We start from the raw sequence: 23,005 nt of genomic DNA on the forward strand, positions 1-23,005 counted from the left end.
GCTGTTGGAAGCTCAGGAAGGTGTGGAGCTGCTAAGCCTTGCACAGCAATCTAGTTCCCTAACTTGTTGTGGTGCAGAGAATTTCAGTACAAGTGGTTGGGATGGGTAGGGTTAGGTATACATATGTGCTAGCAAATCCATCATATGGAACTGCTGACTGACAAAACAGGCACAGTCAACAAAGTGTGCTGTGGAGAAAAGCACTGCATACTCTGACATTAGCTGGTGGGTTGAAATAGCAGTTTTGTTTTCATTTCTTCCCCAGTTGAGAGGCTAAAAACCCGCCCCACCCCACCTCCCAGCAGTAAAAACAAAATGTGCACAGAGCAGGGATACTGTTTTACAAAATGCACTGTGGTCCTTTGGACTAGAAGTTTAATTCCCTGCAAACATACAAGATTGTCTGCCTTTAAGAGGCAGGGCTGTGGTCATTTAGTGCCTTCGTCAAAGCAAACTTATTGATTGTACCCAACTGCTCTGAAGCAATTCATAAACAGGAAATACCAATACAACAACCAGTAGCATTTTGCCCAGAGCAACATCTGTGTTCCAAGCAGCTTAGTCTAACACTAAACAGTACAAATCTGTTGATAACACAATGTCAAATGGTAAATCTGGATCAGTGTTGCATATATCCAAGATTAAACACTTCTGAGTCAAAGCCTTCAACTCCATTAGAAAGAAATATGTCTTAATTCTAATCTTGGTATAGTGGTGTTAGTGTGGAGTTACTTTGCTGATTTCACAGACCTTACATCACGCTTATTAAATGGTAACTGAGATGCCCAAGGTATGTCAGCCTGAGGTGTCTGCACTCCAGCTAAATGAGAAGTGTTGAATAAAGGCTAGTAAACATGTCAAGACAAAATAATTACACTAAATATGACTTTTATTGCTATGCTTATTTTGCTATAAATTAACAATGAGAATGAGGACATACAGTAAAAGCTGCAGTAAAGACAGGGAGTGCACAAGAACATAAAGGTTCTGGAGGGGAAACTTGTTGCATGCTACCGTCCATGACTTGCACAGACTTATGCTGAGGAGGAGAAGCACAAACACATCTGAGGAACATGGGTGTGAATTTTCTCCTCCAGTCCACTTGTGTAGCTGGTTCCATCACCTGCTGAATCTTCACTGAAGAACAGAGTAAGCCAGGGTTGGATGACATGCAGGCTAGCTCCATCTGGACACTGCTCAGAATGTGCTTCAGCACTGGGGAGGTGTATCTTTGCTGGAAGTCAGTGCAGTTGTTCTGTACAGAAACTCTGCCCACCCCCTCCTCCCTAGTCCATAAGCCTTTACCCACTCACTGGAAGAGACTGGCTCTCCCTCAAATTCATGCAAAAGGAGCCAACGGTTATGTTTTCACATGTAACTCAGAATAACCCTGATTGACCTCTTTAATGTGGTCAGACTTAGAGAGCTGAGCATTCCCACCCCACTCTCAGGAAGCCTGGCTCTGTCCAGCTGTCCATAACTGCAAGCCCAAAAGTAACAAGTCCCAGATGAACATCTGGACTCGTGACCTCCTCAATTCTGAACAGGCTGGCACTGCTGTACAACAGATTTATCCTTGCCTGACAGTGTACACTGCACAAAAACAGTGCCACTGTGGTACCTGTGAACCTCCCATAGCTTTAGGGGGCTTCAGTATTGGGCCCAAAGCAGGAATGTGCACTATGCAAATATAAATGGAATTAGAGTAATGAATAGCACCATTCAGAAACAATCATTTCAACCTGCTTTGAAAATTATCTTGCCACCCCTGCAGCCTCTTCCCATGACTGTGGTGTCAGTGGTCTGCAGAACCTAGCATGGCTGTCCCTCCAAGCCCCAGATCCCATCTCCTTCATCCCACAGCATCACCCACACCAACTGCAGATACATGAAGTGCAGAAAATTGCTACTGAGTCACGACTGTGCATCCAGCCAGACATTCCTGTGCACCTGACCAAAGCTCTGCTCTGTTCCTGAGCAACAGGAGACACGGGCCTGTCTTCAGGAAGCAAGTCTGAGCTTCAACATCCAGGAACTTCAGATGGCAATCCATGCTGCTGCTTTGTGCACCAGGATGTTGCCACTTCTGTCTCTGCAGTGAGATCAGAAAGGCTACAAGCACCTGCAGGGAGAGAACTGTGCTCTTGATTTCAGGCTCTAGCACAAGCTTGTACACTTGCTTTCTGGGTTCTAAATGCCTGTGCTTCTGAGATAGAAAATAGTTCATGACTGTTGTATAAAAGCAGCCTACTGTTTCCAAGCTGAAACTACAATCTTTGGCTTCTATTTGCAGTGTATTTTTCCACTGAGAAGTGTAAGGTTATTTTCTTAATGGAGAATTACTTACAATTTGAACTTTTTAAAATACTTTTTTTTTAATTTCAACCCAGGAATGTTTTGGAATCAACAATCTTTATTTTATATACTTCACTTGAAGAAACTAGGGACCTAGACAGAGTTATCTCCTGAAAACACAAAAGACATGTTCCCCTGCTGTGACTAACAGTTCTTCTGAAAAAAAGCCCAAACCAAAACAAAAAACCCAGCTGATTCACTTTTTGTTATCCTTTCCCAGTCATTAGGAAATTCAGAAAATCATATGATGCCCAGTGGTTTTATTCTCCCCCACTCCTTACAAGTTAAGAATCACAGAGGATTAGGAGGAGATGGAGGCATTGTGCAGAACAAACCAAACAGCAGCACAGACCTGTAATCAAACTCACCTCTTAAAAGGCTTTTTAAAAGGGCAGACATGTTTGTCCACTTACATTCCATCCCTTTCTGACCTCGGGGTCTCTAAGAGAGCTTCAGTAGTGTACTGCAATTTCCTTTGGTTTGGACTAGCAATAGGAAACTTTCACTTCAGTCCTTTTTTGCACTTCCAGAATGTCCTTTCAGTACATTTGCCTGGCTGAACACGTGCAGCTTGTGTTAACCTGTGAAAGGACATGCTTGCACACTGGTGTACAGCTCAGAGCCAGCCTCCTGAAGGCAGTTTACCTTCCTGGATTAGGCCACTCCTATAAAGCAGCCACAATGATATTTGTCTGTTTACTTTCAGAGATTCCACTTGGTTGAGTTAGTGCTAAGGCTTATGAAAGCCTAGTGCTTCCCCTGGCTGCTACCCAAACTCTTGTCCAGGACCTCTATTGCTTCAATAAGTAGGACAGAGCAAAGAGAATTTTAGGATGAAATAGAGAAGATTGGGACTTCAGCTAAATTTATATGGGTGCAAGTTCTCATCTATTTTCATTTTCCTGACATGAAACCCTGTGAACCATAAGGAAATTAACCTTCTCCTAAATGGAAGCATAAGTAAGACATAACATTGAAACAGTATGCGAATACAGGAAGCTAAAAGTGGAAGTATAAAAATAAGTCCTCTTACTATAAGAGCTCAGCTTAGGCACCCTGCCTCATTTACCTGAACAAGAAAGCCCATGCATTTCTTCAGAGCTCTCTTTCCTTGCCAAGCACAGCTCAGCATGGATTAAAACAGGCCATGTAACACACAAAACAGCTGCACTCCAGGGGACAGCACGCTGTGTAGAGAAACCACACATACAAGCAAAGCCAGACAGGTTCCTTGGAGTGTTTATGGAGGGAAGAGGAGACCTGCTGAATGTGAGGGGGAAATGTACATACAACAAACCCAGGCTCAGCTGTGCTCAAAATTAGTTGCAAATTAAGAACCTGGTTCAGCAAACCTTGGTGGCTAAGAAGCAGGCATCTTATCCTAGCCCTGGCAAGGCAGCTGATATCAAAGTGCCTGTGTGCAAGCTCTACTTGTTTTGCTTGTCTCTCCCCTCCTGTTCCTGCCTGCAGAGGGGCTGGCAGGCCCAACAGAGCAAGGGCTGTTCAAGTTCCTTCTCCTCCTGCAGCCTCTGCAGAGCCCTGGCAGTAAGGAGCAGAGACAATGGCTGGCTCCTAACACTGCAGCTGCTGCAGTGTCTGAGGCTGCTGTTCTGCAGACACCTGCAAAGCTAAAGATCCAGTACTTCCATCTGACCAGAGAAGAGTCATCCAGGATAAAGAGGGAGCTAGAACAACAAACACTGCTCCTCCTTGCCACTGGTCATTCACATTTCTGGGACAATAAAAGAATTGAGGAGTGCTGCTGCTTCTCAGTGGTTTGCTCATACATTCTCAGAAACAACTTCACCTAGATGGTGTGAGAGGCAGGTACAGGGCTGCACCTAAGAAAACACACTACCGTCTGCAGGCAAGTCTGAAAACAAAAAAAAAACCCCTCAGGCATGGCAGACTGTCTAATGCCAAAGAATCTTTGCTGAGCTCTATTTTTTTTCCAGGGAATGTTTAAAAGCCAGTAGTATGTGTATACTAATGCAGGACTCCTGTCAATCTCTTATTTGAGCTAGATCTTAGACCCCTCTCCCCCAAAAAAATCTTTTTTTCCTATGGTGTTTACAATAGCAGTCTGTTCATAAAGCAGGTGACTGCTACCACATGACACTGGTGCTCATATTGATCCTTATAATTCTGAACATCAGACCAGAATTCAAGAGCAGCACATGCCATTTCCAACCACTTAACTAAATGGTGCCTTTAAACTCTCATTAAGACAGTTAAGAATCAGTTATTAAGATGTCACTACTGAAAAATAACTATTGCATTTTTCAAAGTTTAACAGTAAACAACATTGCCAATATATTATTGCACACAATAAAGGGGTTTGGAACTACAGAGATAAGGAAAGGGGAATCTAGAAGACCCAAAAGAGTGATCCCAGAGCCATCCCAGTTGCTGCTCCAGCCAGCATGCCCAGTGCAAGATCTCCATCGCTGTCACGGTAGCGCTCTCGGATGATGACATGGTTTGCAGGGGGCTGCCCATAAGGTCCTAGGAAATAAGAGGTTGTTGGGAGAAGGGCAAAAGAAATGTGCATCTTAATTCCATAAACTGCAATTTCAAAGCACCTGTTCTTTCACCTTCTTCCTTCAAATGAATACTAATATTTTGTCAGCTGCACAGGTAGGATACATTTCTGCTTTGGAGTCAGCCTCCACATTAATTAAATCCAAGCAACACTTCTAGCCCTGTAACAGCTTAATATCTGTGAGGAAAAGTCATCACAAATGTAAAAGTGAACATTGTTCTGCAAAGACCTTATGAATTACTTGTATTCACTTTGTGGATTTAATGTAAGAAATAATTCTAAAAATTGATTCAGCCTTGAAGTTAAGGCAAATAGTTTAGTTCTCCCCCTTACACCCTCCCCCTGAAAAAATATTTGACAGGTCTCAAGCCAGTCATTTGTCTGAAACTGTGCATCAGTTATTTACATTTACTGCCTACTGCAATTCAGCCTTCACATCTTCGACTGATCTGTGGGGTGGTGACAGCTGCTACATTTCTGTTCAGACGAAGATTGGCCACTAGTAAGAAATTAACTTGGACTCAAGGAGCCACCAGCTGACCCCTGCTCTGTAACAGACTTGTAACAGCTTCACCTGTCATGTTTTCTGAGTCAGCTCCTAGCTGCAAAGCAAACATAACAGTACTGGTTTCCCTTCCACACATTTCAGGGAGATTAAATGTCCTTGAAAATCTCACAATGTTTTGTAACAGATTCTTAAGTAATCCAACTAGGAAAGGTTTTCACTGACTCTCAGCAATGCATGACTCTCCCCCCTGAGAAGGACTATGTCACTGCAGAGAAGGAGTGCAGAGCTGAAGGTACAGGGTTAAGTGAGGTGCTGTGGTGAATCTGAACCCTAAGCTTTAGTTCCAGTGGCTCTGATGAAGGAAAACACTGAGCCTTGGTTACTATGCCCAACCAGTAACGAGTACCTTAACACACTGCACTTGCAAACTGCTCAGGGGAGTTTGATGCTGCATTGTTATCATTTGGGTTTGGCCTGCTGGAAGTTTTCAAAAACATTTCTTGGGTTTTTAAAAAGCTACTGCTTTTGAGAGCCAACAGGACACACATTCCTCTGCGTTTGAATATGTATCTTCTGTATCTTAGGATTTCAGTAACTTACATGAAGAAAACTTTAAAAGCTTTAAAGGCTGATGCACCTCCCTTATATAAAAAAATGGAAAAGGCAAGTGAAATAACCTGAAAAATGCCAAATGGAAAACAAAAACTCCTTCAAAAGATGTAATAAATAAAATATTCTCAGTAGAGATTCTTGTTTGCAGTCAGATCATAAACAATTAGTTTTCTCATTTTTAGTACCATACAACTCTAAAGCCCCATTTCTGTAGGACTGGGGCTCTGTGCAAAACTAACCCTAAATTAAGGTGACTGATTAAAAGCACACCCTACAATTTTACTCTTTGCTTCCCGTTTTTGAGATTTAAAGCTATACACACCTGAGAAGAGCAACAGAAGATTTAATTTGGCTGAAATCATGCCTTACAGCAGTTCCAGCACATGGGGAAGGAACCAGCTACAACCTTACTCAGGGAGTGAATTTACCTTTGAAACTTGTGTTTAAATAATTAAACTAGATTTAAAAACAGCAGATGAATGAAAATCTCCATCAATACCCAATATGGAGTACTGAATCACAAAATTACATCTTCTTCTGGCTCTTACACCTTTCATTAGGAAACATGCTGTAGTTAAGAGTTCTGTATGCTTCAAAAGGAGTTTATAAAGCAATGTAACTATGCTGAGATCACATTGGGAAGGCTAAATCCCTTAAAAGCAATTTCCCTGCAGTCCCTTGTTGTGAAAGGGTGACTGGACTGGCTTCCAGTTCCAGGTCAGGTTTCTTTCTCTGCGTGCAGGACTGGTGGCTGGTAAAGGATGGTGATTAACAGAGCTAAAGCCAGGAAGATTGTCTCAAACAGCTTCTTTGGGAAGGTGGAGGATGTGGCTGATTACCTTGGTATGGGTACTGATAGGGCAGAGCATAAGCTTGTCCATTGGAGGCATAGATGATCTGAGGGCCCACGGGGGGGTATGCACCATTGTACTGATCATAGCCATAGCCATAAACCTGGGGAGATTAAAAAGGGCTGTTACACAGTACACTCTGCTAGGGATCCAGTCAAGCACACTGTTCAATCTGCCTTCGTGTCTAATGTAATTAAAATTTCACTAAAGTATCCAGGCTGTCCTGCTATAGCCAACCTACTCCCTGGAATGAATTCAGAACAGCTGCTTGAAAAAAAAGGCACTCCTAAGCAGCATTTGCTGTCTTCCTTCCCTGGACAACAGCAGAGGCAGGGCCTGGATCATCAGGCAGAGGCACAGCAGCCCTGCCAGCTTCTCCTCTCTGCCCTCATGCCAACAGCAGCTCTCTGGGGAGCTCAGAAGTGCCAGGAAGGCAGCAGCCAATCCCAAAAAAAATCCAGCCCTCCAAGAGGGTATGCTGCAAGCAAATGTCAGATTAAAGACAAACACTCTAGAGCTGTATGCTTTAGAAGCATACATTTTTCTCTTCTTTTTTTTCATTTTTTTCTCATTGCATTTCATTTTTTTCTCCAAAAGAGAAGGCTGCACAGAGGAAGCTTCCACCACAACTCGTTCTTAACAAGAATGAGAGGCTGAAGCACATAGTGCAACAAGCAATAGTGCTCCAAACTATCCCCTCACATGTTTCTGCACATCACTAAGCACATCCAGAATTCCCCAACATATCCTGGTTGGTGCCAAAGCTACTCCTTCACTGCAAAAGAACTGTGTATCCAGGAACTGGAGTTATTGTGTTGCTGTGACATCTTGGTACAAAATCCTTACATGTTAAAAGTGGCAATTCCTGTCAGTACACCCTATTTCTAAAACTCCTGATCTTACACCTTTCCAGTGCTTGCACAACATCAAAGTGTAGTTACACCTCCTTATGCTAGAAGCTGCACAACCAATATATTTGAAGATCAGCCAAATAAATTCTGTCTCTCAGAAGCTTTATTTTTCAAGTTCTGAGCAGCCACCCCTTTATACACCTCCCAACCAAATGTGCCTCATCCTTTTCAAAAGAAATCCATCTCAAATAAGAGCAGCAATAGACTGATAGTGTCTTTGCTGTTGTAAAAGCTTTAACGCTGGGTGTAAGAGTACAATGCAGAGCACTTTGTGAGTGCTTGAAGGAGGCTGCTCCTGATGCCTCACTCATGTTAATGCTTCCTGACTGCAGCTCTTACCTCAGGTGATGGTGTGGCATAAGCTGTGTAGGGAGGAGGGGCTGAGGAAATGGCTGTCTCATCATACATCACATCAGATCCCACGTAGCCCTAAACACCAAGGATAGAGAGCAGTTATCACCTGTTCCTACAGACAGACAGAGCAGTCTAGGGATTAAAACTTAATGACCCCAAAGAAAAAGTAACCTTTAGCCACACTGCATGTTAAGAAAGCAGTGAGTACCTTGTAAATGCTGCAGAAAGAAAGTACCTGGAGACTAGACCTGGGACAATACAAATTCCTGATCAGCCACAGAAAGGAGGCATAAATTTTTTCCCTGTGTGTGTGCCACAGACAGGGAAGTGTGTACATATGTGTACATGCAAGCACCCTGGCTCCTTCCACCATTCCAGAGCCTCAGATTTAGAAATTACCCTCCTGTTCATTTTCTGTTTTCAGATAAAGAAATCTTCACAACTAAGCTGGCTGCTTCCTGGCACCCTAGAGTTATTGTATCACCAAGTGGTGACTTGGTATCACCAAGTTCTGCAGAAGCAGGTAAAGGAAACAAATGCAGTAGCCAAAAGTGGTTCCTGAGGCAGAGCTGGTAACACTTGAGTCCATTTAGAATAAGTTCTCAAAGACAATTGATTTCTTACACTACATTTGTATTCTTGCCCCTAATATCCAAAGATCTACAGTGATGCTCTTATTCCCTTTTCCAAGGCAAAAACCAGCTCCCATTCTTTAATTCACTAGGGAACATTTTAATAAACCAACAGCAAATGTTGTATTATCTCTTGGACTGATGAAATCATGGCATTTGAGGACATAATATGGTTATATTCCAAGTCAAACTCATGGTGAAGATTCTAAGAACTGCTTGAAACACTGTCAAAATACTATATGAAGTGGTATTTCCATCACCTGAGAAATCTGCTCACATCTTAGCAGTAAATGTGTTCTGCCCTGCCACAGGGATCTCTGTACAAGCAATGCATAACCTGTAAATGATACAGTTCTCAAAGCCAAGGTGATCACCCCACTATTCCAGTGAAGTTAGGAGGTACTGCTGGATGCTTGAAATTTTTGAAAAGTGTGTCACACTACACACCTATAGACTCAAACCCACTTCCCCAGTTAGCCCAAGTCCTCATTGGACACCTTTCATAGCTTTGGAAGATGTTAATTTATGTAATATATGTATTAATTTGTGTAGAGGGCTACCTGGGTAGCCTTGGGGTCTGCCTTGGCTGACCAAGGTCAGCACTGCCACGTTTTGAGCCATCTATCAAGGCTGGCAGCAGTGTCAGAGGCATGAAAACAGCAGTTCCCATTTCCTGAAACCAGGAGCCACCATCTCACACACAGGTGAGATAACTCCCCTAAAACTAAGCAGACAGACCATGAGTGTTGTGTCCTCTGCATGAGGACAAATCCTTCACTTCTCATTTAAGGCCACAGGCAGTGCAGCCTGGCTGCAGTCAGAGGCAGTCATGTCTGGGGTAGTTGTGCCATGACAAGTGTTTGCTTTGGGTATCTACAAATCTAAGTTATACCATCTGACAGATGCCCCAGTACAGTGGCAATGTTAATGTGACCCATCAGAAACTGAGATAGCGTCTACAAAACACAGCATTTCCCCTGGAACAGAAACACCTCGGGTTGGCTCAGCCTAGTCATCCAAGGAAAGCTAGTGCTGCAGAGTACTCTGGAAGGCAGTCTAAAGGAAAAACAACTTGCAGAACATGCAGAGGTAATACACTCCTCCTAGCATGCCTGCACTCCCCTCCAAGCATCTCACTCTTCCCCATGTCTGTGCCAAGAAGCATCCCACAGTGGGATGGATGTACATTAACAAACAGCTGCTGTGTAGTAAGCTTCCTTTAGCACTGCACCCACCTGGGAGGCAACAAACACTAGGAGTGAAAAGTTCATTTTTGCTGGTTGCAGAAGATTTGCTTATTGCCCACAGCCTCAGTGCCCACAGACCAGCTTTCCAAACATTCACTTCCACCCAGAGAAATCATTCCTTTAAATCATTCTTTTCTACACAGCATTTCCCTGGACTTGGCTGCAAGGATGTGTTTGTGATCCAGAGAATCATTCTTCTCCACCCACAAAGCTTTACTATCATGCTCATGACCCTGTTTTTCTCTAGCAGAGAAGGATGGAACATGATTTCAGAACTAAACTGCTGGACCCACAGAACACTGATGTGCTGCTTCTCTATCACTATGAAGTCTAGGTAGGACACTCACTGTGTTTGTTCTGGCATCCTGGAGAGCAATTTTCCATGCCCTGCAAAAAAAAAACCCATTGGTTAGTGGAACACTGATAAAAATTAATGCCACCTTTTTCTTTCAGGTCAATGAAACAAACAAGGTTAGCAACTAGAGGTACTGCAGGAGCAGAGTTTGAGGTACTGCATGTGTCAAAGCCTAATGAGAACTTAAATGAATGCACAAAAGTGTTACACCAAGACTAAGAAATAATTACTTCCTTTGCAGAGCTGAGAAAGAATGAGGAGGAGCAAGAGGAGGAATGGATGCAGTTTTGGAGGTCCTTGTTGCAAGCACAACAGGTGGGAAATATGCAATCATGCTTAGGATGAGGTAATGGGAAGAGATGGACCCCAGCAGAACAGCTCATCTGTGCTGATTAGAGCAGGGGCCTTGCTGCTGCTGCTGCTCCCAGGGGGCAGGAACACCTCACCCAGCTCCTCCTCTGCCACAGGGCTGGGAGCATGCTCCAGGAAAACACTTCTTGGCAAACACAGCTAATTCTACACAGCCCAGTTCAGCTGAGAGTTCACAATCATGGAATATTCCTCCTATTGCTACTGGGATGTCCTTGGGCTAATGCCACATCATGTGCTCTTGAAGAATGGCAAAAGCTTAAAAAAATCTGTTCAACAAGTCTTGCATTAATCATATTAATCAGATTCTTCTACTCCTCCTCACCCTTCAGTGTTTCAGTGAGTTAACTTGAAGTTAGTTTGCATGAGCTAGACAACTTCTAGGAGACATATTGGGGTTTTTGTCACTGAAAACCTGCTTTTATCTGCTTGAAAATTTTCTTAAAACATTTCTCTGAAAGTTAGAAGGGAGGAAAATAACTAGGGAGGAAGATAAAGAGGGATAAAAAAGGGAGATGCATCAAAACCATTATTCTCTGGCTGTCTTACAGGCAGTCATCTGCACTCTCTGCACAGAGGTTGACTGTCTTCCCATCACGGCAAACAATCTGCAGTAAACAGTCTCTCTGCTTCCCCTCTGGAGGCTGGAAATCTGAGTGAGAAAAACAGAGATGAGTTACGAATATAAACAGCATTACATGAGCACATGTACAAGGGACTCAGATTAAGCAAGTCTGGAAAAAATAAACTAGGGCCAGAGATAGATGCCTTTCACAGCATCAGAAGGAGCCCCAGAAGGAAATAATCTGTTCTTACTCTTCAGAGTGGCCTGAAAGTAAGCAGCTCTGAACACCTTTCCTGTGAAATGCAAGTGTCTCACAGCAGAACCAATCCATTCGCAGCAGCAGGTACTCTCCAGCACTTGTGTCCTTCCCTTGTGTCAGCACCAAGTGGATCACTAACAAATGCCAGAAGGAGCTTAGGAAAACCATCTGCTGAGGTTTCCCATTTCTAGCCGTGCCTCTCCATCCAGCCAGCACTGTGGTTAGCCAGGAAAGCTCTGTACCAGACACACAGTCCTGCTGGGAACACCCCATCCTCCTGCATGCATGGTACACAGTCCTCACTGAGTTTTAACAGGAAGCATCAAACCCTAACCTAACCTATCACATGGTGATCCCACACCCTGAGTATCTCTAAAGCAATTTAGGAGTTGGTGGGGTTGAGTTTTTTTGGAAGGTGAGGGATTCAAGACCAGTGAAGTTGCACACATTTTGGACACGTTTACATCTGCAGCAGTGCTGTATGTGGTGTGCTGGACAGGCACTGAAGTTGTAAAGAATCTCTGGATACACACACAAATCCTGAAGGTTTCATTAGTACCTCGACATTCATTCCCCACTCTGAGGTTGATGCAGTGGATTCGCATGTGGATTTTATCCTCTAGATCACGGCGACTTTGATCATCATAGAATATTAAGCGGCCATCAGACCACAGATCAAACCAGTTCTTCTTCCAACGCCGTAAAATAGTACCTTAAAAATCAGACAGTCACTCTTGAGGGCACATATCAGGAAATATTTCTGTCCTAAAGTTACTAAACCAAGATGTCCTTCACAGTTGCCCCAAACAATATTCCAAAAGTGCCAAGCAAAATCCTGTATTACAACATCCCCACTTGGGAATTGGGTGCCATATTTCATGAATTCAAAGCAAAACTGGTTTTATTTAAAGTACATGACCTGATGCTTGAGTTCTAACTTGCTGCAGGAACATGCAGAGGGCATGATTAATTGAAAGACACAAAGTTGAGGTGTCAGGTAAAGTTTTCAAGTCCCCACTTACACAGCACTAATTACAGAGCAGCATCTGAAGCTGGATACCAGTCACACACCTCAGATATGTTTATATCCTGTTTCCCAGGATACAAACAGGAATATATCCTGGGAGCACCCAAAGGTCACATGGGAATGCTGTCATGACACGTCATTGTGTGACGTATCCTTAAAGTAAAAAGGAAAAAACCCAACAAAAACAACCCACAGAACTACTTGTTTTAAGAAAACCTGGGAATTACTCCAACATCAGCTGCTCTGATGTTTTCTGAAGAAATCCCAGTGAACAGGGAGAGAAGGAAGAGAAAGACCCATGACTTACTTTGCCGGAGCAGCCATCCGCTCTTCACAAATGCCATTGTTGCTTAATCTAGTGAGCAGAAGAGGAAGGGGGAGGGGGGAGAAAAGCAGTTGTCAGTATTTCACAATAATACATTAGAAAGAGGCATCTCAGTACCATCTATTAGAGCTGTGTGCCCCCAGCTCACATTGCAGAGACGCAGCAGATCCCAGCTGAAGATACTCAGTAAGCACAACTGGTGGTGCAGGATGTAACAAGAGCAACTGCTGCAATCCAGCGTGAGTGTCAGAGACCACCTTGATGTTTGACTGGCAAACAAAACCCTACAGCTGCTGCCCTTGGAAAATGGGGAAGAGCCAGACTGCAATGACTGCTTCCTGACTCACCAGCAGTTCCTCTCAAAGCCCTTCTCTCTGCATACGTGTACATCCTGTATTCTGCAGTCTCAAGTTACCAAGCACTTCTACCTACCTTTTTTTTTTCCCCTGTACTTCCTCTTCTGTGTTTTTCATTCACTGGCTCAAAGTCCAGTCAAAACAAAAGCTGAAACAGTTTAAACAGGAAGGAGAAAGCTGTTTTTTTGACTTATGTTTCTTTCAAATCATCACTAGCTCACTCTAAGAATTAAAGTAAGTAAAAGATGAGCCCATAAAGTAAGATTCTCAGTTCTCCTCAGCTTTTAAATGAAGCTTGAAATAACATGGCAAGGACTCTGTGTTAAATTCAAGTCATCACACGTGACATTAAATACTCAGCCACTGCATTCTGGTTTATGAGCATGTTGAAAAAAGACATCAAACATGGGATATATTGGAAAATGAGGTTTTATTTTACAGCGTAATGGTGTTCTGATTATTGTTTTAAAAGAGATTAGAAAAACTCAGCTATCCAGATGCAATTGAACTAGAAAAGGAAGAACAAGCATTTTAAGCCTCCCCTGAGAAGGCTGCTTTTTAGAAATTATTTGTGTGGCCTGTAAGAGAGACAGATATGAGAGACAAAATGAGAGACAGAAATGATAGTGAAACCTAACAAATAACATTTTACTTGTGACAGGATAAGGGGGGGGGCATGGCGGGGTGAAAGGTGGCATAGTAGATTTGATAGAGGAACTGCTCCCAGACAAACCTCAGCAGAATGTGTTTAAAGCTGAGGAGAAGGGAGAAAAAGAAGAGTTTTGTAATCTTCTAGTAAAATATGAAATTACTAAGCATCCATCTGTTTCCTGGTCTAATGGATTATTACTTATAGCTGTGTCCTCTTAGACTACTGAGCAAATACTGTAGCACACAAGATTATAACCATCAGGATTTCATATTTAAGCAATGTCACATCCTGCACAGGCTTGGATATGATGGTAAGAACCACCTTCAGGTAAAGTTTGAACTCCAGGATAAACCTCTTATTCTTGACTTTGTACCAGCTTGCTGGGAAAAAAAAGATTCTACTGAGAGCCCACTTCTGAAAGGGAGTGTCAGACTTCTGTTCTGTTTTAATTGTGGTCACTTGGTCCTGCTCTGGGGTCTGAGCATGCTCTTGTCACCCCTAAACAGAGAGAGAGCTCCAGAAATAGAGGCCAAGTAATTCTTCCAAAGTAGCAAAGCAGTACAAAGGACCTGAGGCTCATTCTGCCACCACCCCAACCTAGGTTTCTGTCTCCTTGATTATCCTTTACAAGCAAACAGTGCTTGCTCTTCATTTTCACAGGAATGAGTGTCTCTAACGGTGTTTCCACGTCTCCCAGTTTGCCCAATTAGGTGAAATCACTATTTCTGGAGACTGTTTCCTAGACTACAAGCCAAAAAACAATTTGCATGAACTTCAGTTCTGCTGCAAGTGTTACACTAGGCCATGGAATGTTGTTGCTACCTTTAAACCAACTCTGTTACACAATAGCATTAGATTTAACTTAGACACACAAAGGGGAAGAACCAAAGAAAACCTCCCTCTTGACAAACTGAGTTTTGCCTGTGATTACAGAACAGCTCATGAAGAATACATTACATTCAGAATTTCTCAGAGCTGTCTAAAGCTGCAAGAGCAAACGGGGCTTCAGCAGCTGTACAGCACCTTGCATGTAACCTCAGAGGCAGCAAATAAATACCCTTTCCCAGTTCAGAGTGCCCAAAACTTCAGCTCTGGAGAGAGAGCAAGGAATCACACAGAAAAATCTGTCAGCACTTAAAGTAGGAGGTGCAAAAACAATCAGATATTCTTCCTTGTCCTTTTTAAGCACAAGGGCTCATTTGAAGTCCTGTACAGTATTCACACTCCTCCTACATGATGTTTAAAAGTATATTTGCAGAGCTAGAAGATAGCCTAGCAAGATCAGCTGCATCTGAGTAGTATTTGCTTGTTAAACCAGCCCAGTGCTACCAACACGAAAAATGGGACTTAACCAAAGATAAATTAATTTATAACCAATATGAATAAAAGTGTTTTGGTGACTGAACTCTAAGAGGAGTAGCACTCTAAACTGAACTCAAGTTAGGAACGGATACAGCAAAGGAGTGGGATGATTCCTTTCTGCTCCCTGGAACAGCAGTTTTCTGCATGGAATACAATGTTGAATATGCAACAGCCTGTTCCACTCCCCTTCTTGATAACACACACTTTAAAATAAAACAAGTGTTTCTCCCTGCAGCTTGTAATCAGCAGTTGAGCCAGCAGTGGGCCCGATGCTGCAACCCGTGCCGATGGAGAGGGCTGGGACACCAGAGCAGCCGAGCCGGCGGTGCCCGCAGACTCCCACGGTTACTTCCCTCTCCGTGCTCGGGTGCAGTGCGGGCAGTACAGTGCTCAGACGTAACCCCACCCGGCCCCCCCGCTCCCAGCGGCGCAAGTTCGCTATTTCTGGAGCCGCCTGGCTGCGGCCCAGCCGCGCAGGCCCTTTCCCGGGAGCTCTCCGTGCTCTCCGGGCCGGCTCCGTCCCAGCCCTGCCCGGCGGTGCTCGCTCCCCCCGGGACAGCCCCAGGCAGCCCCGGCCCCCCGCGCCTCTACCTGGCGGGGCACGGCGGCGGCTCCGCCCAGCAGCGCCCGGGCTGGCCTGGCCTGGGCTGCCCCGAGAGCCGCGTCTCGCCCTCCCCGCCGCCGACAGCCGGGTCCCGGCACCGCTCCCGGCCGGGTTCGCGTCCCGCTGACCTTGGCGGGTCGGGCCGCCCCTGGAGCCGGGCCCCCTTGGCTCCCGTCCCCGCCGGCCCTGCCCCAGCCCAGCCGCCGGCCGTACCTGCCTCTCCCCGCGGCCGCCGCCGGCCCCGCTCCGCCCGCGGGCAGCGCCAGCCCCGTCCTGACGTCAGCCGCGCCTTTGCCCGGCCCAGGCCCGGACACTGACCCCGGTCCGCCGGTGCCTTCCCCGCCGCCACACGCCTTTGCCCGGCCCAGCCCCGGACACTGACCCCGTTCCGCCGGTGCCTTCCCCGCCGCCACACGCGCTTTGCCGGCGCTTCCAACCCATCGCCTCCTGCCCGGGCCCCCACAGAGGCGGCCGCACTGCACTAAGCGGTTCTTTTCACGGGCTTTTTTCTTCCACAGTTTCTGATCTGACGGCACGGAGCCGCAGCAGAGAGGCAGGCGCTTTGTCCAGGCAGTCCCGCAGGCAGCAGAGGCCGGCTGCTCTGTGACCTGTTCCTAAGGCAGCCGCGCCCGGCCGCGCTGGGGTCGGTGCTGCCCGCCCTGGCACCGGCACCCACGGGCACTGCTCGGTGCCGCCGGCTAATGAGCTCCGTCACCGCAATTGTGTTTCCTTTCCAACGCAAAATGTACGAGATTGTTATGAATAGAAAGTTATCTAATTTTTTTAGGTTGCAGAGTTAAAAACAAGTCAGACCAGTTGTTGTAAGTTAGTTTCACTGCTAAAGAAAAGTTCTTCAATTACCTGTTAATGGCTGGTGATTAACCATTGTCCCCCTGATGCTGGCCGCTTGCCAGGGAGGGACACCAGGACAGACCCTCCAGGTACGAAGAGAATAGCAGTGACATCAGAGCCAGTATGCAGATGAGAAATGCATTGCGCCCCGAATTTTTACAGTTTTTACAGGAAAAACCCCTAAAATTACGAGCCAACAAGTGACCTAAGTGACGTCTAAGGATGGGAGCGTAGTCCCGTACCTGCTTGGATCCTTTTTGCTTCTCACCCTAACCTGAAAAGATGTTGATTAAAGAGACGACCCGGGGTGTTAGACAAACAAGCCAGGAATCTGCAACTCTCCCGTGAGGACGGAATCCCCAGCTCTGCCTGCAGACCAGCGGACAAAGCTGCATCACCCTCCTCCTCCGTGCCACGCCTGGGAGCAGCGGCGGCGTGGGCGCGACCCATCGATTCCTCCCCACCTGAGCTGATTCTTCTTTATAAAGGCATTAAAAGGGAGAAAGATCTCCTGCCCATTTATTTCAAGATGGTTACTCTGGAAAATGAGAACAACCTCTTATGGAGATATAATAGTTCCCCTGATTGATGGGATTTCCTATTAGAACTTTTTCCAGGCTCATTCTAGCAGCCTAGGAGGGAATACCACTATTATAACAACTGTAAGTAAAAAGAAAAGAAAATCATTAATTTGTTTGCTTCAATCAATCTCTTTAAGCCTAGATAATACAGAAATAATATTTATCATAGATGCAATTTGACTCAATCTGTCAACAAGCTCCTCAAATTCCTCCTACCCATTTATTATCTCTTCTTGAGCACAACTGCAGTTCTAACTAGAAATTACACAGAAAGCCTGTGGCCCTGTACCTCAAGGCTGTAGTGTGGCCTTTGCTTTCATGTATCTCTGAAGGACCAGAAAAGTGGTGTAGGCAGAACAGGGGGGATAAAAAGAGATCATCTATCTGTGAACAGAACAGGTTTCAGAAAACACCAGTAAACGAGATTTGTGTAGGTCAAATTCTATTTGTGTAGGAGTCCTCTCTCAGAGGCTAAAACTGTCACCTTTCATTGCTGAAAAAGTATTTCCAGAAACAGAGGTATGAGATTAGTGGTGGAAGGCAAGTCAACCTTTACACCGGGGGAGGGAGCAGTTTTCTTCTGGAATGAAAAATACTCCTCTCAAGGATTTGGGAATTCAGCAGATCCTGCCCTGGGTGAACAGTCACAAGGGGACAGCTGCCTTTTTGGCACGTGTTCAAAGCACTGGCTGTCTGGGTTCATATAAAACTTTCATTTTCAGATTAGGATTAAAACCATTTCAAACTTCCTCAGGCAACCCTCAGGTGTTTCCTGGAAGAATTCTCTCCATGGTGCAGAGCATCAAGACTTTGTTTTGGAGCTGTCTGGGACCATGTCCTGTCCTGTACCCACCCTGGGAAGTCAGGCAGGGCTCTGAACCCAGCCACAGGAGTGCCACAGAAATCCCCTCTGAGGGAGCAGGACAGGGGCACAGATGCAGGAAAGATCAGATCTTCAGTCTGCCAGCAACCCAGGCATATGCTGGAAACACATGCAAACATCTCTCAGGCTTATCATTCTGAGATCTTTTGAATTAAACATGTTGGGCTCCTCATTTGCTGAGGAAACTTTGATCAGTGAGTTTCTAATTAGCTGTGCTGCAGAGCTGAAGGCCTGAGTATTAATACCCTGAGCAAAAGAACGAGAATATTTAGGTGAATACTATTGCAACTGGGGATTTCTTTTCAAGTTATTTGCCAGGAAAATGTGAAAGTGAAGGCTTTTGTTCAAATGTTCATAATTGCACTGTCAGTCTGGTAACTTCCAAAGCATGATGTAAGATTCATCCCTCACTAATAATTTTGAAAAAATGTTTGGAATGTTAAAAGACTTACCAAACCCTGGCTTTTTACTCCCATTATTGTCCTGAATGAAAGCAACCAAGGCTGAAGTTCAGCTTCCCCATCATAGTTACAACATACCAGTTAAAATTGAATTGGCAAATTAAATTTCTAAACACCTATGAAATTGCTATTTGGGAAAATGGATTTGGAAAAATTGAGCCATATGTGATTTCTAATTCTTTGTCATAATGCAGCTGACATAATACATCTCTTCAATGCATGCTAAATTTTGATTGCCACCAACATAAGCATTTGAATTCTCACAGTCATTTGAGGGTCTTCAGCTGAAATTTGAATTTCAAATTTCGCACTTTGATTCATAAAATATAATTAGCCTCTAAATCAAGCAGAATATACATTTGCATTAAGAAAAAGCATTTCAAACAAAATACATTCCAGCATTATTAAGTATTATAATTAATGCTATTAATATTACTACAACTAACACATGCTCAATCAGGCTAATTTTTTTTTTCCAGAATCAGCATTGCTTACAAGGTAATGGAATGAAATTAGTAAAATCAAGAAAACTATTATTCAACCAAAGATGCCTGCTTGCAACAGAAAGATCAGGAGAGCTGTTGCTGGAGAACATCTGAATAAGGAATTCAAAGAACTAGGACTCCAAAAGGGTTATGTGGTTATTATTTATTAGCGTTTCAAAGCTTGAATATGAAGGTTATGGGCAACTTGAAAGCAGTAGTTAGGCATTAGGTGAGAATAGCAGAGAAGATAGGTCCTGAAATAAGGCAAGCTTGATTAACTGTTTGGGAAAGTAAGCCAGGTTGCAATAGTTTGTACATAGCCTATGAAGCTTCCCTGATGAAAGAGTGATGGAAAAGAACATATTTCTGTTTTTCCAGAAGGTTGTATTGTCTTAGCCATGTGCATAACAGTCCTGAGCAGAAAGGTAAATCATAGACTTGGAAACATCTTTCTGCACACTGCCTTGGCTTTCAGTTCCTGCTATTTCTATGGGTAATTCACCTCCACCCATGATCAAAGTTCCTTGGCAGATTTTACCTGCAGTGTGATCAGTTTGTGTTGTGCTGTCACATGAGAGGTGTGTCACCAGCTGAAGGGGCTCCTGTGGAGGTCCTGCTCAGGATGCAGGGCACAGCTTTCCCTCCTGAGCACAGACAGGTCTCCTAGCAGGGCTATTGTCTTACACACCGGGAGCTAAAATGAAGGGCATGGATTTTTAGGTTGCGTTGGGTTTTGTTCTGCTAAAATCTGCAACATATAATGTATCCATGCAGCAAAACATAACACAGAACTGCCAAGCACAGCACGTGTATAATGCATGTGGAATGGGCAGTGTGCTTGCAGGCTGCACAAATGCTCTGCTCCAGCTGAACCTGGCCAGTGCTCAGAGCCCAGCACCACACACTGTAGCATGTGCTAATAATCTGGGCACTGTGATGCCTTAGGATTTCAGCTTGTATATTTTCCATATATTTTATTATATATATATTCTATATGTTTTATATTTTATTTTAATTTTTATTTTGTTTATTATTCTTTTTTTGTATTTATAATTTTATTGTTATTTATTTTATTTAAATATATTTAATATATTTTCATATATTTGTAATCCTGCAGTTTTTTAGTGTGTAACTCTAAACTCCATACACAGTGTGAGCTGCTGCTTTCCCATTGTGAGCAGACACAACAATTCCTCTCCAGGCCTGGCAATCAAGGACACCTCACTGCCTCAGGCCCCAGAAATGGAAACAAAAGTGAGTTGGGAGGAGCAAACTTTGAGTAAATGACTTCATTACCTGAAGCTGTAATTGAAGATTAACCCCCAATATGCAAATGGCCCAAACTTATGAAAGTGTACAAACCTGTGAGCCATGGTACATTTAGGTACATTTTGGGCAGACAAAGCCCCCCAGGGGCTACACCCAAAAATGGACAAAGCCCTGGGGGGCTTCATCTGCCCTAAATGTACCTGAGGGCCCTTCAATAAATAGAACTACTTTTTATTCCCTTAATTTTGTCTGGCCTCTGTTTTTAGGTAGCCCAACAAGGCATCAAGTGGAGCATCTCTCTTCCATGGAAAGGTTGAGGAAGTTGGGCCTGTTCAGCCTCAAGAAGAAACCCCTGAGAGGGAACCTCATTATTGTGCATAAACATTTAAAGAGGGGTGCCAAGAGGATGGAACCAGGCTCTTCCCAGTGGTGCCAAGCAATAGGACAAGAGGCAATGGGCACAAAATGATGCACAGAAAGTTCCACCTGAACATGAGGAAGAACTTTCTTCCTGTGCAGTGCTGGCTCACTGGAACAGATTGCCCAGAGCTGGTGCAGAGTGTCCCTCCCTGGGGATAATCCAGACCCCTCTGGACACAATCCCATGCCATGTGCTCTGGGATGACCCTGCTGGAGCAGGGATCACGGAGGCACACAGTGGCTGCAGACACGCAGGAAGGGCTGTGCCTCTTGTCTTCCCAGCTGCCATTAACTTAAGAACTGGATTTTGCTAAAGGTGATGTGAGAAACAGATGTGTTGATGGAATTGAGAAGCAATTTCAGAGCAATTCAAGAACTCAAATGCCTTAGGAAAAGTGTATTTTCTTAGAAAAATCTGTGAGCTAAGGCTTGAGAAGGATTGCATACTGACAGCAGGAGTGAGAGACTTGCCTGAGGGCGTGAGAAGGCGGTGGCAAAGGTAGAGGAGCTCCTTGACCTCTAACAGAAACCATTCTTGCTCTCCTTTGCCTTCTCCTGGCTTGCAGTTTGTGCAGCACTCCAGACACCTCATTTCTGCCATGAAGTGATCTATTCAGACACTTATTACAGAGGAAACAGCACAGAGAGCTGTGTTCAAATAAGAGGCATCTGCAGCTTCCTGGTGGCCAGTGTAGCTCTCTGGAAGCAGTGTGCACTGAGAGCAACAGACAAAACAAAACGACCAGCCAAAAGCTGAGGAAAGTTCTGGGTGAGACTCTGGGATTTCATTGTCAGCTTCCATTGTTCAGATCTGATTAAAAACAAACTGGCAGGAGAAAGACCACATGCTTATCAGACATGCCTGCAGGTCACGCCACTGGAAAGCCATTTCACTGTCACTGATGTGGCCTGTTTGGCAGGAACAGAGTTTTGGATCTCACTTTTATTTGTAGGTAGTTTTGAAAGGCACTGGATTATCAGGGGTGGGTTAGCTCCTTTGCAACTTGCAGAGAAGTTCCTGTCTCTTTGCAGCCATTCTGAAGAGGAAGAGAAGAAAAACCTAGTACAAAACATTTCTGTTTCCATTAATAACTGTGTTTGGGTCTGCCATCCAGCCAGCATCAGTGGGAGCATTTCCTCTGAATTATCTAAGCTTTGACTCTCACCTTTAGTTTACATTGGCTGTACTACTCCATTAGCATTTAAAGAGTGCTACATGCACAAAGGACAAGATCTACAGTCATAGCCAAAGGAAAGACATGTCAAGGAAAGAAGAGATCAAAAGAATAATTACATTTCATTTTCACTGAGGGACTAAAGCACAGGGGCAGTAAGAATTAGATGCAGTCACCTGGAAAATCTGTGCCACTGTGATGAAACAGATTTACACCACCCCTTGCCAAAGTGTCAAATATTTGTGTTCCCTCATCAGACTGCCACAGTCCAATGGCCACCAGCAGAGAAGCTCCCAATCTGTATTTTGGTCTAGGACTATTTTTTTGACCTTATCTTCAGTTACATGCTGCTTGTGATTTGGACTTTGGAAGAACTGTTGGTGAGGGGGCATCAGTTTTGCTAATTTCGTTCTTGAAGCTTGCTGGAACTGGTGAGTTAAAAGTCCGTTCCTTCCTCTTACTCTGAAGACCTGGTTCTATTTGTCTTCAAATGCATATTGAATTCTTAACTCTTAAACCCAACCTGCCAACTGGAATTAGTAGAAATCACAATGTCTTCAGAGGCTTTCCATTAGGCCCCATATTTTTTCCCTTCTCTTCCAGCAGTCAGACATTAAAACACTGACACAAAGTGGAAGATGAATATCCATTGCCTCTTGGGAACTAGCATACTGTGCTACACTGATATGTGTGGGGCATGCTTGTGTTTGATTTCTGCTTTTCCTGGGGACAGACTCCAATTCCTGCCTCTCCCAGAAGCCTCTGCATGCCTTTTGATTAAGCAGCAGGAGCTCTGGCTAGGAGTAGAGCTGCTTGACTGATGGTATTTTATTTTATAGCTGAGATCTCCTGAGGTATTCTGTTTTTTTCCAAGTGGCCATAGGAAATCCCACAGTTATTTTTCAGAACCAAGGCCCTGTAAGAGGGCCAGTGCATTCCACATACCCAAACCCAGGTACTCAGAATTCTTTGCTAAGAATAATTTCTACTAAG

General features: G+C 44.3%; 1 protein-coding gene across 2 annotated transcripts; it reads right to left on the reverse strand.

Annotated features, from left to right (window-relative positions):
• Nucleotides 1-871: 871 nt before the first annotated feature.
• PLEKHB2 (pleckstrin homology domain containing B2) lies at nt 872-16,210 on the reverse strand. Of its 2 annotated transcripts, none has more exons than XM_039727894.1 (8): nt 16,100-16,210; nt 12,895-12,942; nt 12,120-12,272; nt 11,286-11,388; nt 10,360-10,399; nt 8,119-8,208; nt 6,857-6,971; nt 872-4,860 (listed from the first exon to the last, which is right to left on the reverse strand). In XM_039727894.1, exons 2-8 carry the CDS (start codon nt 12,929-12,931, stop codon nt 4,724-4,726), a joined length of 675 nt encoding a protein of 224 aa, XP_039583828.1. In that variant the 5' UTR covers nt 12,932-12,942; nt 16,100-16,210; the 3' UTR covers nt 872-4,723. The 2 variants fall into 2 exon arrangements, with proteins under 2 accessions (XP_039583828.1, XP_039583829.1); XM_039727895.1 differs by lacking the exon at nt 16,100-16,210 and adding an exon at nt 16,015-16,071.
• Between the last annotated feature and the right edge of the window lie 6,795 nt (nt 16,211-23,005).

This window comes from Passer montanus, unplaced genomic scaffold, assembly GCF_014805655.1.
Source record: "Passer montanus isolate IOZ18808 unplaced genomic scaffold, ASM1480565v1 scaffold63, whole genome shotgun sequence".
Classification (NCBI taxonomy): domain Eukaryota; kingdom Metazoa; phylum Chordata; class Aves; order Passeriformes; family Passeridae; genus Passer; species Passer montanus.